The following is a 19,120-nucleotide window of genomic DNA, read 5'->3' as shown; positions in this document are numbered from 1 at the left end:
GTATATTCAACATGAAAATACTGAACTGCTGTTTGTCGCAATTGAGGTGTACAATTTTTATTTTGCATAAAGCAAACAACCTCCCTGTTACAATAGTTTTCGAAAAAAAAATCAAGAGACTGGAATTGATTGTTTCCAAGCAAGAAAAATTGTTGAAGTTAATACAAACAAGACAGTAGGTGCCTACACTTTTTTACAAAATGGAAGTATGTTAACCCTCATAAGGAATACAGTGGGGTCACCTTGACTCGCCGTAAAATTTCCATGGTATACACATATTCCGAGCGAAAATGGTGCATAAAATTTTCAGGTCATGATAACCCTCTTGCTGTACGCGAGTTTATCGCTTCGCCGTGCCGCACCGTAGCGAATTATTTGTAATTTATGAAACCGTCGGTTTGCGTTCTGCTAATTGATTTCCAGCCAGTGAACAGTCATTTTTCAAGTTGTCACGCGCAGTTTGTAATGTGCGCGTAAAAAAGGTGGATCGATGCGTTCGGCTGTACTTGTGATCGTTTATAACAAGATAAATTAATCAGAACCTCTTCCCCTTTTTGATAGTTGCTACGACGATTAAACGAATTAAACAAATGTCTCCATTGTACTTCGTTTAATCGCGGTTGCATATACCGTTACTTATACAAGTTTGTTATAATACGTACACGAGATTTTGCGCAACACATAAAATTCATTGGAGCAAACAAGCAGTTTATGTCTTCAGAGAATCATTTTGTTCAGAAATAGATATTCCAAATTGTCTGTGGTTGCTACACCGAGTTTCTGAAAATGCCTTTCCCAATACCCTAACTACTGAAAGAAATTTAAATTGTTCGGTTCGATTATGAAAATCGATTATTGTGTTTTCAAGGATAGTTAAATATTAATGCGTGTTATAGTACAGTCAAAATAAATACCATTTACTTAATTTTCTACTTGGCAAACTCGTTTTCCATCTGTCTTACAACTAACAAGTTGGCGAGTTATTGACTGGTTGCTGTCACAGGAATTGTCACGATATATTATATAATGAATCATAACCGTTATTCAAGCACGCGGCACATGTCAAGCACGTGGCACTTGAACAAGTTTTGTTAAATATTTATAATTTCGAATTCGTACCACGAATGATATTTACGTAAGGGAACCAAAATGATTCGAATCAACCAACAAATTAATTATCGACATTATTGCGTGCTTGTGCTGCCACCTAGCGGCGCGCGACCGTCACTACACACAACATGGCGGCGATAACACTGTCCAACAAATTTCAACTTTTGAAAAGTATTTCGATTCCCACTATGCGATTCTTATAGAGTTTTCCGCGCTGATTCCGAATCTGTTTTTCATTTTTTTCCTATACGTCCAGTTTTTGAGAAAATGGAGTTTAAAAAAAGACATATTTTTCAATTTTGAACAAATATTGCGATGTTATTATAAAAGATATTGAATTGTTCTTTACAGCAAAAGATTCTGTAGACTTTCCCGAATACAGTGATATCCAATATTAATACATTATGATTGTTTAAACATGTCTAAACAATGATTAAAGACGGAGAGACACCACTTTTGCACCAATTTTTGCGGATATTTTCGAATTTATCTCAAAAAATAAGGGTCCAGCGAAAAATTGAACTATACCACGCGAAAGAGCAGACTTTTATCTTGAGAAACCCCCCTGTGAAGTTTGCATGGTCGACGTTTTTTTCGAACCAGAAAGCAAAATATCTTCGCGCGACATGAGTTTCCGCCAGTGGCGCTCGGGACGGGATATGGCGCAGCGACGTATAGTTCAATTTTTGGCTGGACCCTTATTTTTTGAGATAAATTCGAAAATATCCCCAAAAATTGGTGCAAAAGTGGTGTCTCTCCGTCTTTAATCATTGTTTAAACATGTTTGAACAATCATAATGTATTAATATTGGATATCACTGTATTCGGGAAAGTGCACAGAATCTTTTGCTGTAAAGAACAATTCAATATCTTTTATAATAACATCGCAATATTTGTTTGAAGTTGAAAAATGTGTCTTTTTTTAAACTCCATTTTCTCAAAAACTGGACGTATAGGAAAAAAATGAAAAACAGATTCGGAATCAGCGCGAAAAACTCTATAAGAATCGCATAGTGGGAATCGAAATACTTTTTGGCTGTTGGACAGTGTAACCTGTCAAAAACACTGTACATTGTACATCGCTCAACTTTAAACACTTATAACTTTCGAACCATAGATCCTCCAGGACCGAAACTTAAATTTATCACATCTTCTCGTGCAAATCTACTGTATAACATAGGGAAAGGGCAAAAATTTCTGGTTGTGCGAGTAAAAGAGCCGCCAAAAACAATAATAATCAGAATAGAAAAAAGTTATTTTGAAAACAGTCAACCTTTTTCGGTTTATTAGCTCGGATTGATAATGTCTAAGAGTATTATTAGTAATAAAAATATTCCGTCATAAAATTTCAAACAATATGGCTAATGAACTTAGAACACTGTAATTAGATTTTGTGTAATGTAATGTAATTGATGATGCAACCTTTATAAATAAACTATGTCTAAATAATCTAAATATCAAATGTAAAATGCAGAAATACTCTTGCTTTAGGAAATTACTATTTCAAAGAGAAATTTGCCCGCAATATCCTTTATTGATGGTAGGAATAGAAATACTTATTTGCACAGTAATCCATTTAAACAATCTCTTTGTCCAGTTCTGAAAACATCTGTTTCCAATATAATCGCAGTTAAATCAACTATTGAACTACTGCTACGAAGAAGAAAAACAGCAGTCCTCGAATTGAAACGAAAATATTTGTTCCAGCAAGATACATTACATGAATTCCTGAAATTGATATTCACACTGGTTATAATTTGGAAATTGAAGAGATACTAAATAAATTTAAAGCATTTTCGAGGATTTTTTACCTGAAGGCAGAATCAGATGCACATTCTTCTATGGTAACGAACTTGTAACAACGACACAGTTTTTCACTTGTAGAATACAAAGCGAGGCTAAGCGATGAAAGAAGAGTTGAATTTCGCGGAACTCGAGTCACTGAAGTTTCAGACGTCACTGAAACCGAACGCGTAATGAACGTTGTACACAGATACGACGCGACGCGACGTCAAAAAATGCACTGATCGCAATCTAGGCAAACAAAGTATGTCAAAGAAGTTCGTCAGGCTTCGTAAATTCTATCACGAAACAACCATGAGAGCCCCTTTATCATTCGATTTGACCTTTGCCCCACTGCTGACCCCGCTGAATTTCCTATTGACCGTTCTTTCTCCGCGTTTCATTCTTCTTGGAAAACTACTTTCGATAAATAATACTCGATTTTCTCTTGAAAAGGAATACTCTTCCGGTAGCTATACTGAACAAACTACAGGAAAGTAGTTTGTAGACCAATACTTGAATAATAATTAATGAAGCAGACGCGTTCGACATGCTTTTTTATCTACATTTTACACCGGACACTTACTAACACGATTATCACTAATGTATATGTTCTACATTTTAACTATGGGTACATGTTGATGGTATTTAAATGTTTGACGTAACTTGAAAAAAATTTTCAATACATTTGCGTGATTGATTATATAGTCGTAAATCCATGACCATTGGTCGATTGAAGAACTAATGTATCTATTGATAAACGTCACCGACAAGACTGCCAGCCCCTGTGCTATTCGGCGGGACCAGTAAGCGGGCACGAGCGGGCGCGGGGATAACGTGGAACTTACAGTGATCTGAAATACCACATCGCTAAAAGTTCTACATAGTGCCAAAATAGTGCCAAAACATCCTCTGAAATATGGCGGAGAATGTAACATTTAATAATAATCGATATGGTTTCGTGATAATTCGTCTTCTCACCAGAGCGTCGCGACTAGAATCTCCTCAGTGGTCTTCTTCACCGACGAAATGCCGTCGGTGGCCTTCTGTTTCTCTGAATGGAGCAAGAATATATCCTAGAGGTCGTAAGAGAACACTGAAATATTCGGGTGACACGAAATTGGACTGTAGCGTGACCCGTTCCTATTCAGCTGTCAGAGGACAGGATTAGACGAATTCGACGGAGATTACGTTTATATTAAATTTACCGCAATCGTAGCGTATTGTATAATTCATTAACAGTTTTGTATTTGAGGATAAGGCGAGTGAAGCCTAGTAATAGTTAGCAATGTCGATTATTTGGGAACTTAAAAAGAAAAAAAATGGGTGAAGCGGAGAGAGAACTGCTTAAGGATTATTCTCTAAAAAGAAAAACAGATGGTGAAGACAAGGAGGATGCACATAAAATCTTTAAAAAATTAACTATAAACAATATATGGAAATGGAGACTAACAAAGAAGGAACAACCAAAATGGACCATTTACTTGAAGAAGAACCTGGTCTCATCCTGAAACATGTCCACTAACCCATCTTTAGAAAAGATCGTCACCTGTCATCAGCATTAATTGTCACAGAAATAGAATACATGCTAAAAAATAAAAATAATCCGAAGGGACTGAAACAAGAACATAGAACACTTCTCAATGACTTAGGTATGAACAAACCTTTAAGCTCTCAAGACTTTATGGCCGTGAGTTTTCAATATCTTGATCAGCTAAGCTACACGAAGAGACCCCTAACAGAACCAACAACCCGCCTGCACACCGCAGACCAAGCCCTGAGAAATTCATTGGTGGATTATGTAGGTTACGCTAAGACCCTGAATCCCACAGTCACATCAATGTTAAAAACCTGTTACCATATCAAAACCAACTTTGATGAACTGATCGAGACATTAAGTTACTCAACACTTTTTAAGGATGACTGGGCCTTAGGGAAGATTAAGGGATGTGCTTATGGAAATTTACATCTGGTTCACTTTCCTGAGGGTTTAATGATTATAACACATTCACACCTTGTGGCTCTTAGAGATTGTATTAATGCATGGTTTAGTGTGTTACTATACAGCAATGTCTACAAGGACAAATATCCCGGATATGATTTTTATAAAGAAGTGGAAGAAATATTGCTTGCAGGCATAGACTTAGTAAAGAATCATGGCAGGGTCTCTTACAATATCTTCAAGTTGTGGCCATCTTTGGTAATCTCGTGTATACTCAGAGATTTAGAACTGAAAGGTGAATTCCATACAACCATAGCGGAGACCTTACTCCACAAGGAGACATCTTTTTATAAGAAGATTGATCAAAAGATATGTACTAATACACAGGCTATGTTAGAGTTAGAATTATCAGGTCTTTGGAAGTGTTTTGGACATCCTGATATTGATATGACATCTAGTGTATAAACTTGGATAAAGAAAGGAGCTGCTTCCAAGAGTATAGATGAAAAAACAGCCTCTTTAATAGTTTGGGCTCTAAGACTTGAATTTTGTCGTCAGTATTATAAGGATAAAAAGAGGTGGCCAGTATTGAATATAGGGACGAATGTTCCTCAACACATAACCTACTGTTACAAGAACAATCTATGGACAGAAACCAACCTGACACCTTGGCGCCCAGAAGACTTTAAAAATGTTGTTTTTGAAAAGAATTTAGATTTTGATTACCACATAGACATAGCAGATCTATTATCGGACAAGTCCATAATTCCTGAGAGATCTCAATGGATTCACGAGTATGATAAACAAGCACATAGGACTAACAAAGAAAAAGACAAGGAAATAAAAATGCCAATTAGATTATACTCAGAAAACCATAAGGGACCAGCAATATTAGAGGTAAGACTTGTCTCAAGTAATGTCAAAGACAGAAAAAGGAAAAATTTAATAGAAATTTCAAGAAGAGTTTCAAAGCAGACAAACGCTGCATTTGATCTCAACGAAAGGGGCTTTAACAAGGCAGAAATCTCGTTTAGAAATAAAGGAGAAGCAAATTAATTTGTCATCAAAAACAATGAGAACGATACAGGACTAGTAGTGTACGTACCAAAGTACAAAACTGAAAGGAGAGGAATCATTAAAGGATTTCCTTTAGAATATGATACCGAGGAAATCATAAAATACTCAAAATCCCCGTGTAAAGTTCTTCATGCTAGAAGATTAGATACGAAAATATACAATAAGGTAAACCAAGAAGTGCAATGGATTCCTAGTGAGAATGTAATAATAATATTTGAAGGTGATGTACTACCAGATTACATACAACTATTTGGGCTCCATAGTATGAAAGTAGAGGTGTACATAGAACCAGTCCAAATGTGCTTCAACTGTCTAACTTATGGACATAAGAAACGCTGGTGCAAAAAACCATCTAAATGCAGGAATTGTGGCGATGCTCATGACACTTCGGTATACTCAAAGACTACAACCAACGTATGTGAACACTGTAATGAACAACACAAAACTTTTAGTTCGGAGTGTAAAGAATACCAATTTCAAAAAGAGATTCAATGTTATAAATCTCAAAATAATGTTAGTAGATATCAGTCGATACAAGTTTTAAGAGAAAAACACAACATAGGGAAAGCAGAAAAGAGCAAACCGGTAGCGATGACGTGCATAAAAGAACACTTCACCATGCTAAAAAAAGCAAGTGAAGTACAGCAATATGAAATGAAAAGAATTGGGGCTCAAAGAACCCTCTCAAAGGAAACACGAATGTATGGAAAAACAGTGTTAAAACATACAGTGATATTAATCGAATGAACAGAGGAATAACAAAGACAACAACTCAGGTAAAAACAAATGCGCAAACAAGTAACCAAGATAAGGAAAATATAAAGATCCTGAAAATAGTAAAACACATCATCTTTCACAATAATGAAATAGAAATTAACAAAGAGAAATAGGTCATTGCATTAAAGCAACAGAAAAATAAAAAAGAAACACGTGAAGAAATAGAATCAGAACCATCAACGAACTTTCAAATAATTTCAACACAGCATAAGTACGCTAAAACATTCCTCTCCAATGCTATTAAGGTAGAGGAGGAGATGGACTTAGACGTAAATGAAAAGTACGACACTTCTGCACAAAACACTCATTTGTTAAAGGTAGCAGAAGAATCTAATCAAATACTTTTACAATTCACATAATGGACAATCAGATAAATAGAATAGACACAAAATCACTCAAAATAGTAACTTGGAACTGCAGAAGCATCAAAAATAAAAAAAACAGAAATAGAAGAATTAAGTAATAAGGCAGACATCATTGTCTGTACAGAAACATGGCTCCAAGATCGAGATAAATTTCAAATAGCAGGTTACAATCAAGTTAGAAAGGACAGAAAGAATAAAAAAGGAAGAGGCATAATAATTTTTATAGCCAAATACCCGAACTTCACAACGCTAAATGATATAAGCATTAACGACACACACACACAGAGTTGTGTAGTATACAAATCACCAGTTTAAAGAAATCCACGGCAATCATTGTATGCTATAGAATACTGGGGCAAACATTAAACACAAAGGAGTGGGAGGAGTTTGTAGACGATTTAAAAAAACTTGGAACTTATGTCATTATTGCGACGCTGCACTCCCATCACTTCTTTTCCCGAGACCCGTAGCGTATTTCTATTATGTACCTTCCTGCCTAGCCCTACCGAACATTCGCGGCAAGCGTGTTTTTGGCCACCACGTGGTTCGCAGGCAAGGTACTTTACCTGCTATTTTTACACTAAGTCCGTTATGAACCCCGGATCTCATCAACTCATTTACCATTATTTATGACATAGCGACAATAGATTCTCGAAGCCATGGGACACAGTTGTTCACTTTTCCATACTTTGCTCACTTCGGGATTAGCCCATGTATTTACCAGCCTTCGTCCTCTTAATCGTTATATTCCGTATATTTTGCCAGGTATGTTTTACCAGGTCCCAAGCGCTTCCCCAGTTTATGCATACTCGATTCACCCCCGCAGCCTTCGACTTCTGCTTACCTGAAGGTGAACATTGGTGAATAAGGGCGTCACCCTTGTACCCACCAATCGCACCACTTTCCCTTCTTTTCGAAAACTCCGCTCAAATCGCAGAAATCCTACGGGAAACGAGAGTCCGAGAGTCAGTCAAGACAGAACGAAATCAGCAAGCTAACCGAACGTATCGTACCAAACTTTGTATCGCGGAACATCGTACCGCTCAACCAAACGTATCATAACGATCTTTGTATCGTGTAACATCGTATCACTCAACCAAACGTATCGCACCGAACAGAGTATTGTAACAGCGTACCGATTTTGCATCAAATAAGCATTTTGAAATCTAACAACCATCGATATCTTCTCAAACCAGTTCGGCTTTCGTTAGTTCGAAAACGAGCTAGAGCGATCGCGAAATCATCGTCGCGTCGTCGCTCAACATTTTGGTCCTTCGAGCCGGATATCAGTGACAGTCTGACAACGTACAATCGGCTGGTTCATTGTATCCATCATCGGCAGGCAGCAGACAACTGACTGCTGCTAACATCTACTATCGGATCCACCATCGGCACGGCCCAATTCGGATCGACAATCAAAGGAAAATCTGCAGACGGCACCGAGCAACCTCGCAGCAGAGATTTCCATATCGAACCACCATCGGGTGAAGATTCATCCACAACGTCATCATTCCCACTGGTTCACCATCGAAGGATTCTGCAACTACACGACAACGAATCCACCGCAGGCAGTTCCTGTTTCGAGACGCCATCAACGCACCATCATCGTAATTCGTGAGTCAAGCATTCATCACATTCGCCAATTTCCTTTCTGTCCCACTTTATTAATCCTGTCGTAATGGCTTCTAACGGAAACGCAGGCAGCGTAGAGCGTGATCTTGTCCGTAAAAACGAAAACGCAGGTAGCGTAGACCGTGATCTTGTCCGTAAACGCGCCACGATAAAAACCAAATTAGCGAATTTCGAAAAATATGTGTCATCGATCGACGATTCAGAGGAAATCCCAATGGATCAGTTAAAATTACGCATCGCGCAAATCGAACGCGACTTTAAGACGTTTCACTCTATCCAAGAAGCTCTAGAGTTAAACGCAGACGAGAACGATTTCGAAACGCGACTTATCGAACGGGAAGCTTTTGAATCGAAGTATTATGAGGTATTAGCCACCGCGAAACGTATGGAACGCGAGCACGACAAGGCAAGAGGTCAGATAGATCCATCGGCCGCGACAAACATTCAATTTCCATACGGTCCACAACCTTCGGGTTTGAACGATGGAATTTATAATCTACAATCTCCGATCACCATCACATCTGATCTACAGGTCAAGGTGCCGACCAGAGATGGGCAAAATTTTTGTTTGAATAAAAATTCCGGGTAACGAATAAAAGATACAAAATTTTTATTCTTTATTCGAAGGCTCGAATACAAAAGTATCTTTTATTCAAAAATTATTTGAATAATTTTGTATTCGCCGAGAATTTATTCGAAGCTATGAATAAAATTTTTATTCTTTATTTTTATTCTATTTTCTCGAAAATGAATAAAACCATGAATACTTTCGGCCAGCTCGAGGCTACAATGAACACGACCGACGCCCGAGGGTCGAGCCCTGAGGCCTGAGCCCAGAACACAATAGTAGTGCAATAAACACGGCCGGGCAATCCCCCGGCCAGCCAGGTAGCTCGGCATGAAACCGCTAAGGAGTGAATGCTGAACTTATTTATTTTCCGCGCTGCCCTCACGAAAGTGAAACGAGCCAATTCGTGGCGTTCTGCCGATTAAGAAAAGCCTAGACTCGATGGAATTAGGACTGTTTCTAGTGGTTTTATTCATTAAAGTCTCCTCGAAATTTTTATTCAAATAATTTCCTGCCCATCACCGCGCTAGGGCGACGAAGCGACGAGGGCCTGGGACGCCTTGGCCAAGTGGTGCAATAAACACGGCCCGGCAATCCCCCGGCCAGCCAGGTAGCTCGGCATGAAACCGCTAAGGCGCGAATGCTGAACTTGTTTATTTTGTAAAATCCGCAGTCTAGTGATCAGTTATGCAACTAATTGTATGATTCCAATCAAACATTTCTTCTAACGATTTGGATTCAAATTTTATGTACGGCAGTGTGGTTAGGATTGATAGGAAAATTTAAGAGGAAAATATTGATGATCAAGATAAAGACGGTTTATGTTCAATATATATATATATATTTATTCAATTTTGGACGTGACATGTAATAAACAGCAAAACCAACGAATATAACGATACATATTTTAGTCATATTTCATACATACATATTTTAACGCAACGATACGACCTTTGTGTTCCATTACATATATAAACGCAGTAATACAATTTTATTATTTACAATTAATTATCAATTAGATTTGATCACTGTTGCTGTTGCAATTCTTCTTTGCCTAGTACCACGAAACGTCCTCTTCTTGGCAGCAGAGTGTCAGTGGGGTTAGATTTTCCTTGGGTTTCCTTCTGTTTTTTCTTCGTTGGTCCTCGCCGCCGTCCTGTAGCTTCCGATAGCATGAAAAGAAAAACATTCTCACATTAAAATGTGTTTGTCACATGTACAATTGAAACTTTAATACACTCCTCAAAAGAATTAAGGGATCATCTCTGCGAGCCCGGAAAATTGCTACCAGTTAACATGATCATAACTTCGGCCAAAATTGCTGTATCAGTATCGATATCGTTAAACAGTGTTTTAAAAGCGTGAAACCTACCTCTAGTTTCAGATGGTCCGTTTCAAATTGTTGCTATGTTGATTTTTTACAAAGTTATAGCGAGATAAAGACAACACTGACGGTTAACAGAAATTTTGTGCAACTTCGTAACATCACACGGGGAGAAACAAATGTTTTTGATGAATCACGTTAACATCATGCGGAAGGGCTATCTTTCCTGTGTAAAATGTGTGGTTGTTGATTATTGTGCGATTTTTTTACAATAGATCCTTCTATTGCTTTTTTGCACAAGATTCTACAATAATTTTTTCGCCTTCTGGAGCCAGTTAAAGTTAAAAAGCCAACATTTACATCAATGTTCAATAACTCCAATAAAAAAAAATCGCACAATAATCAACAACCACACATTTTACACAGGAAAGATAGCCCTTCCGCATGATGTTAACGCGATTCATCAAAAACATTTGTTTCTCCCCATGTGATGTTACGAAGTTGCACAAAATTTCTGTTAACCGTCAGTGTTGTCTTGATCTCGCTATAACTTTGTAAAAAATCAACATAGCAACAATTTGAAACGGAGCATCTGAAACTAGAGGTTTCACACTTTCAAAACACTGTTTAACGATATCGATACTGATACAGCAATTTTGGCCGGAGTTGTGATCATGTAAACTAGTAGCAATTTTTCGGGGTCGCAGAGGTGATCCCTTAATTCTTTTGAGGAATGTATAACTCGTATGTTAGTTATGTCATGTTATAACTAACCTGACGTCCTGGCGCCTTGCGCTCGCCTTCCACGCTGTTGTCTCGTTGTTTGTGCTGTTTCCTGGTTCTTGGTTCCTAGTTCCTGGATGCTGGATGCTAGATGGCGGATGGTGGACGACATCTTTCTTCGTTGATCCTCGTCGTTATTTTGTAGCCTCCGACGACAGGAAAAGAAAAACATTTTCACATTAAAATGTGTTTGTCACACGTACAATTGAAAATTTAATCTAACTCATATGTAAGTTATCTCATGTTATAACTAACCTGGCGTCCTGGCGCCTTGCGTTTCGTGGTTCCTGGTTCCTCGTTCCTGGATCCTGGTTCCTCGTTCCTCGTTCCTTGACATTGGATGGTCGTCTTCATATTACTGCCTCTGCAAATTGGCTTTCAGAACCACTCGTCTTTCAAAGTTTTTGTCTGAAAGCCGATTGCTTTTTGGCGAGTTGGTCATTGTCGCGTGCGAGAAGAGTCTCTCGACCGATGCTGACGACGGTAGTGGCGTGTTGTACCTCATAAATATGGCTTTAACGGCTGGATATTGCTCCAGGATTATCAATTCCTTTGTGGTTTCCTCCAGGAAATGTAGTATCTGTAAAACAAAATTTTTTTTAATTTACAACATACGCACTGCATGTGCTGCATTAAATTGGAACTTGTGTATTTATCATGTAGGCAACATTTTACTAACCTGCAACGATGCCTTGGATGCATAGTCCACAGTTTGATGGGTTGGGCTCTCGCCGAAATCAACCAAATCGTCATTGGTTGACGTTGATTATGTCGTCGGCACGCCTGCGATTGGCGGGTAGCTGTTCTTCAATTCTTCGACAACCTTCGTCTGTAAGAATCGCATCAACGCATCTCGGTGGTTTTCGTCGATGCAATTGAACCACCGGTTCTTGAAATGCGGATGAGACAAAGCTGCTATTCCCGCGTTGTCTGCCTCTGCCGTGGCGAATGTCCACCTCTTCTCTGTTAATATTTGTAATTTTCTTCTTAGGGAGAGAAGACAGGGCAGCAACGTCCCGTAAAAAATATTATTCTCGCAATAGGAAATGTGCACTTCAGGTGCTCTTCAATATATGTGAAATCATTCTCCCCGAGAATGTTCCTCACTCCCAGTACTCTGCCTACGTCTGTAAGTTTGTCCCTGTTCTCGGACAACTATCGTACAGGGAATTCCACCTGGTTTCTCCAGGTCTCTTCAAGGCATGGCCAACTATTCGTTGGATTTCCTCTGCCGATTTCGGTCGCATTGCCGCCTTCCATAAGATGTTGCACTTTTGCATCACCTCCGTGTGCATCGCCGATAGCATATCGTCACCTCGGATAGTGTTCATCATATCCGTCGTGACACACAGGCTCAGTGTGTGTGCAGCACACCTGATGTGGCGGGCGAGTATATGGTCCATGAATGACCTGTTGTATCCCTAAACGTCATCTTCTTCTTCTGCTTCTTCTTCCGAATGGTCCTCTTCTTCCGTTGGGATGTCATCTTCTTCGTTCTCGAGTTGGATCGCGGACTCGAGGACACCGAACTCCTTGAACGCTTTAACGAAGTTCGTAGCGTTGTCTGTTACCGTCGCGACGATTTTATCGCGTGTGAGCCCGAATTCGGCGTGAATCGAGCTCAACATGTCCGTAATCCTATCGAAAGAATGAACACCCGGAAAGCGTCGACAGACAAGGGCTGCTGATTTTCTCTTATAATCGGAGGAAATCCAATGCACTGTTACGCCGAAGAAACTTCTTCTCCGTGCAGACCAGATATCTGCTGTGGTGCACACGAACTGCACTGTTTTTAGTTCATCCGCGATTTGATTGTTCACTTTCACGTGGTATGCCGCCATGGCTCTGCCCAGTGTGCGCCGACTAATGCCACATACGGATTCTGATACGCCCCGGTTATTCAGCATGCGGCGAAAGTATATGTCTTCCACTGTTTTCAGTGGGATCATGGAGTGAATGACATAAGTAGTCATGTCTTCTACGAATATCTGCCTGTTGTTCCTCTTCTCCCCCAGTTGTTCCTCTCTGACAGGGGTTGTCGGCGTTGTACTTTGCTGGTCCTGGCGCACGTTCTTGTCCATGTTGTTGGGCCTTCCTCTTTGTGTCTCTGCACTGTACCTTTCAAACTCGGCCGGATGCTTCCGCTTCAGGCGTGGCCGGAAGTTGGAGGAGCTCGTCACGAGTCCTTTTATTTCATTTTTTGGTGGCGTGCAAAATTGGCACACGCATATGGCCTTTCCATCGTTGACTGCACCGATCTTGTAGTATCTTCCGTCCAGGATGGCTGGAATTTGCCGTGCTGGTACTGCTGCTCCTGCTTCTTCTTCTACGGTGGTCTGGATCGAAGCCGCCGAGGCTTCGACGACTGATTGAATTTGCCCTTCCTCCGAGTACGAATCCATCGTTGATTCTTGCAAAAGCTTTTAATGTAAAACTGTCAAAGGTAGTTCAAGACTGTTCAAGACTAATTCGACTGAAGCAGGTGACCCGGTATTTATATGCGATGGGACCTCGTAGGAGGGGCCATCATCCCTTCCACTGCGCCTCCAGCCAATCCACTTCACCCACGCGCGCTGGGCTTGGGCCTTATGGTGCGCAGTGGGCAACTTGGACGAAATCTCTGCTGGATTCAAAGAACTTTCGATAGAAATGAGATAGAGCGATGAAATTTTTTTAACTTAAAGCTGAATCTTTGCAAAAGATGGGAAAAATAGGGAGATTATGGTACGAACGTTTTTTAACCTCGAAAACGTTCGTTAAACTTGCTCAATTTCAAGAAAATTGTGGTTTATCCGATACCACACGCGGAAAATTTTTTCGTTAACATGCTCTACATCATTTCCCGTAGATTTATCCACGCTGATTTCAAATGTGGTCTCAAAATTCGTCTACGTCCTCAGGATTTTGCAGCAAATCGAATTTTGTGAACAAAACTAATGTAATAATTTTTGCGTTGAAATGATTTGATAACCCACTAGTTTGAATTAATATTGTATTCTCACATACAAAACACCACAAAAGTAAATATAACAAAGTGTTTGAACGCCATTGAACGGTTACTTGATGTACATAGGCTACTTGACGAACGATCACTCGACGTATCGATGCGAATGTCACTGACACTCTTTGTAGGCTGTGTCTGACTGTGGCCGAGATTTTCTGATAAAAGGTCTGCAATACATGACAACCCTAACTTTCGTGACGTCCAGAAACTAATTTATTTGCCATCATGCCTAACCGGAAAGGCCGCGGAGAAGGTGGAAGCACTGGAGACCACTGCAGCAAACTATTCCGTAGCATGGAACATTTTAGAAAAACATTACAACGATCCAAACGTGGCTCTCAACAAGCGTATTCAAGCGTTTTTCGAGCTACCGACATGTTCACGGCTCAATTCCGCATCGCTGCGCGAGCTGACCGAGCAAGCGATCAAACACTATAACGCGTTGAAGGCTCTCAACAAGCCATTTTTAGAAGCATTCCCGATCTACGCGATAACGAGCAAATTATACGAAAAAACGCGACTGCGATGGAAGGAAAAGACACAAGGTGCAGATCTTCCGACCATGGAACAGCTATTAGACTTTCTGCATAACCGATGTAGATTACTCGAAACGTCAGCGATCGAAACGAAGAAATCAATAACCCGTTCCCAAACGACTCCGAATGGGTTCAATCGTCAAACGTCTAATTCTAACTTTCGTGCACTCGCTCACTCGACACAACAAGCTCGCTGAGGTATGTGTAAGGGAAATCATTTTGCCCAGTATTGTCAACAACTAACAGACGCGAGCATCGATCAGCGAGCAGAGATGGTTCGGAAGGCAGGTTTATGCTTTAACTGCTTACGATCGAATCATGACATTACGGCATGCACTGCAGGCTCTTGTAAACGATGCAACGAACAACATCATACATTGCTGCAGAAAGAATCGTCGCCGGTAGAATCGACTGTATCGTCACTAAGCGCGAATATCGGGAACGAGACGCTACTCTCGACCGCGATCGTACATGTTCAGGACAGCAAGGGCCTTCTACATCCGTGCCGCGTCCTGCTGGATTCGGGATCACAATCCCACTTCATGACAAGGCGTTTTGTAACGAAGTTAGCGTTGCCGTTGCGTCAAAATGTAAACAAACGTCGCACCGAAACAGACTTACGTTGCAGCGCAGCGTGCAGGAATACGAAAAATTCAATATAGTATTCGCGATAATTTTTTGCAAATATCTCGAAAACTAAAAGCGACCCCCCTATATTGGAAAAGGAAAAAGCTGTTCAGAATGTGTTGCTGCATAACATATTTAAATTTCATCAAAAACGGAGTGGGCAGTACTTTTCTGTATAATTACCAAGAGTATTTATCGAGAATGCGTAATGAAAACTTAGCGATTGGTATAGAGGTAACTTGCTTTGACAAAGAATTCGATTGCGCTACTTGTAGCATTGGAAAAGTAAGTAAAACTCCACATAAAACAATAACGAGAGCTCAAAGCAAGGTACCATTAGAATTAATTCATTGCGATGTATGCGGGCTTTTGCCAACCCCGTCATTAAGCGGATCGCGATACATGTTAGTATTTGTAGACGATTACTCCGGAATGTATTTCACATACTTCTTAAAGCATAAAAGTGAAACATTCGAAAAATTAGCCACATTTAAAGAAAAATACGAGAATTTGTTGAATAGAAAGATTAAAAGAGTTAGAACGGATAACGGGGGTGAATTCGTGCAGGCTGCAGCCTGCAGCAGTCATGTAAGTAATCTCACTCCGCGGAAAAATAAAACGAAGACACCATTTGAATTGTTCTTCGGAGTAAAACCGAATGTGAATTATTTACGAGTTTTCGAATGCGTAACATATATTTATATTCCGAAAGAAAAGAGAACTAAGCTAGATCTACCAGGTAGAATAGGTATGTTTGTAGGCTATTCCCGGGAAAGACGCGGATACAGGATATATGATCCGAATACAAAGAAAATAGTAGAAGAAAGGCCAGTAAAGTTTAATGAGAAAGAGTCGGGAAGGAAATTTATTGAAGGTAATGAAAATTACAAAGAGATATACGATTTAGAGTATCCTACTACGTTAATATACGAAAAAGAAACGTCCGATAGTAACGAAAATGAATCCAATCGTGAAATTGACAATTACGATAGAGAAAGAAACGATAACTCACATCAACAAGTAGAGCCAGTTAGAAACAATGAGGAAAACGTCGAAAATATAGGAACTCCACGACAACGAGGTAGACCTCCGGGTTCAACCCGTTAGGCAGTAGAGTTTAGAAGCATATTACATAGAATAGAAGATGTAGAAAGAAATGAGCGAGAAGGATCGCGTAGGTCAGAACGAATTAGAAACAAAGATCAGGTTAATTTGATATGTAGTAATGAAATACCATCTAACCATTTAGAAGCAACGACAAGCACAAAATGGCAAAATTGGAAAGATGCTATGGAAAATGAATTACAATCTATTGAAAAGCATTCAGTTTGGGAAGTGGTCGATAAACCAATTGATAGTAAACTCGTTAAAAGTAAATGGGTTTTCACTGTAAAGGACGATAAGGAACAAAATAGTATTAAATATAAGGCGCGATTAGTTGCGGCAGGTTATAATCAAATAAAAAGAAAGGATTACGATGAATCATATGCACCGGGCGTATCCATAGAAGCATGGCGATTGTTAATGCTAATAGGAGTAAAGTTACATTGGAAATTTAAATTCTTTGATGTCAAAACAGCATATCTATATGGTGAAATTAACGAAAAAGTTTTCCTTACATTACCTCCAGGATTCGAAAAATATTATGGTGAAAATAAAGTTCTAAAACTTAGAAAAAGTATATATGGACTACCACATTCCGAGCGTAATTAGTATTTGAAGCTTAAAAACACTCTAACATGTATCGGCTTTAAACAGTTAGCATCAGAAAATTCTATTTTTATATTGGCCGAAGGGCGGAACTTAATTGTAATTGCAACTTATGTTGATGATCTTACAATTCTATATGGGAACACGGATCTATTTAATAAAATAATATCGCTAATTAAGAGACTTTCGAAGTGGTTGAAACTACAAATGCTAACACGTTTCTGAGTATTAAAGTTAAGAGATTCAAAACGGGTATAGGATTATCGCAAGCGGAATATATTGAGAAATTGTTATGTAAACATAATATGTATGAATGCAATGCGGTAACAACGCCAATAGTACCAGGCGAGGATAAAAATTGTGAAACGTCAACGGACGTAATCGATCAAGAATTGTACCAAGAAATAATCGGCGAATTACTTTATGTAGCAAATCGAACTAGGCCAGATATTGCATTCGTAGTATCGTATTTGTCACAATTCAATCATCGACCGGAAAAGAGACATTTGCTATTAACTAAAACAGTACTAAGGTATTTGCGAGGTACGAAAGATAAAATCCTCTATTATAGCGATGAGCATGGTAATTTAGAAGCTTACTCGGATGCAAGTTGGGGAAATGCGGAAGGAGGTAAATCCTTCTCAGGGGGAGAGCAATATTGATAGGAGAGTCACTAGTTATGTGGCGATGTAATAAACAAAAGTGTGTTGGACTTTCGACATGTACAGCAGAATTATTTGCGTGCGCTGAAATAGTAAAAGATACTACATGGATTATTAACGTATTAGCCGAAATGAATTTAGAAATATTCTGTCCAAAACCCACAATCATGTATTGCGATAACACAGCAGCTATTGAATGGATGGAAAATGCTCGTTCTTCCAACAAAACTAGACATGTAAATTTAAAGTTTCACTTCGTGCGAGATGAAATCGAAAAGAGTAGACTAAGCGTTAGATATATTGATACGAGATACATGATTGCGGATTTTCTTACAAAAGCGGTGACACGAGAGAAACTTTTATGGTCTTTAAGTAAAATTAAATTAATGGATTATGATGAGATTAGTCCAGATAAAAATTGATGTAAAACTACGTTGCTCATAGGGGGAGATTGTAGGGAATTAAATGTATAGACAACACGTAATATATAGTAATATGAGCGCCGTAGTTAGAGTGGGGATTACCGGCATCCAGGACGATTCCGCAGTCGCTCCGAAGTCGTTAAAGAGTATACAGTGTTCGTCATAGGTATTCACAAGTTACAAAGACAATTATATTACTTTGTCAATTATATTATATATTAATAAATTTTCTTTACCATATTAATTACAACAGTCACGAAGAAGAACGGTAAAATACGAATCACCGGAAATTACAAGCCAACACTGAATCCACAGCTAATCGTAGACGAGCACGCAATTCCTAAGGCGGAGCACATATTCAACGACATGAAGGGAGCAAAAATATTCTGCCACCTGGACATCAGAGACGCATACTCTCACCTAACCGTCGATGAAGAATTAGCGCAGCACTGACCCTGAATACACCCACACACGGGCTGGTGCGGCCAACACGGGCCCAATACGGGGCAACGAACATTCCGGCCATTTGGCAGCGGCGGATTGAAACAGTGATACGGAACGTGAAAAAGGTACGTAATTTCTTTGACGATTTGCTCCTGTTCGCAGACTCATTCGAGGAACTATTACAAACACTGGGAGAACTGTTGGAACAACTCCGACAGCACGGTGTTCATTTAAATCGAGAGAAATGTACATTTGCGGCTTCTTCCGTGGAATTTTTGGGGCATAAAATCGACGCGGGAGGCATACACAAATCCGACAAGCATATACAGGGTGTCTCAAAATTAGGTCCGGAGCC

At 39.5% G+C, this 19,120-nt stretch overlaps 2 protein-coding genes across 2 annotated transcripts in view; both read right to left on the bottom strand.

Moving 5' to 3' along the window:
- The window catches only part of Mtp (microsomal triacylglycerol transfer protein), a 34,346-nt gene extending 31,274 nt beyond the window's left edge, over positions 1–3,072 (bottom strand). Inside the window, exon 1 of the mRNA XM_076429152.1 lies at positions 2,922–3,072. The gene's annotated coding sequence lies outside the window, so the exon portion shown is untranslated. The remainder of the gene's footprint in view (positions 1–2,921) is intronic.
- A 6,948-nt stretch (positions 3,073–10,020) lies between these two features.
- On the bottom strand, positions 10,021–19,120 carry LOC143211455 (uncharacterized). The gene is made up of 3 exons (XM_076429170.1): positions 12,040–19,120; positions 11,352–11,940; positions 10,021–10,415 (listed from the first exon to the last, which is right to left on the bottom strand). Exon 1 carries the CDS (start codon positions 13,760–13,762, stop codon positions 12,782–12,784), a length of 981 nt encoding a protein of 326 aa, XP_076285285.1. The 5' UTR covers positions 13,763–19,120; the 3' UTR covers positions 10,021–10,415; positions 11,352–11,940; positions 12,040–12,781.

This window comes from Lasioglossum baleicum, chromosome 8 (genome assembly GCF_051020765.1).
Source record: "Lasioglossum baleicum chromosome 8, iyLasBale1, whole genome shotgun sequence".
NCBI lineage: Eukaryota > Metazoa > Arthropoda > Insecta > Hymenoptera > Halictidae > Lasioglossum > Lasioglossum baleicum.
This window is presented reverse-complemented; position numbering and strand designations above follow the sequence as displayed.

Bases quoted from the DNA above. Each gene is read 5' to 3' on its own strand.
- LOC143211455 (XM_076429170.1), bottom strand. From the start codon at position 13,762: ATGGATTCGTACTCGGAGGAAGGGCAAATTCAATCAGTCGTCGAAGCC.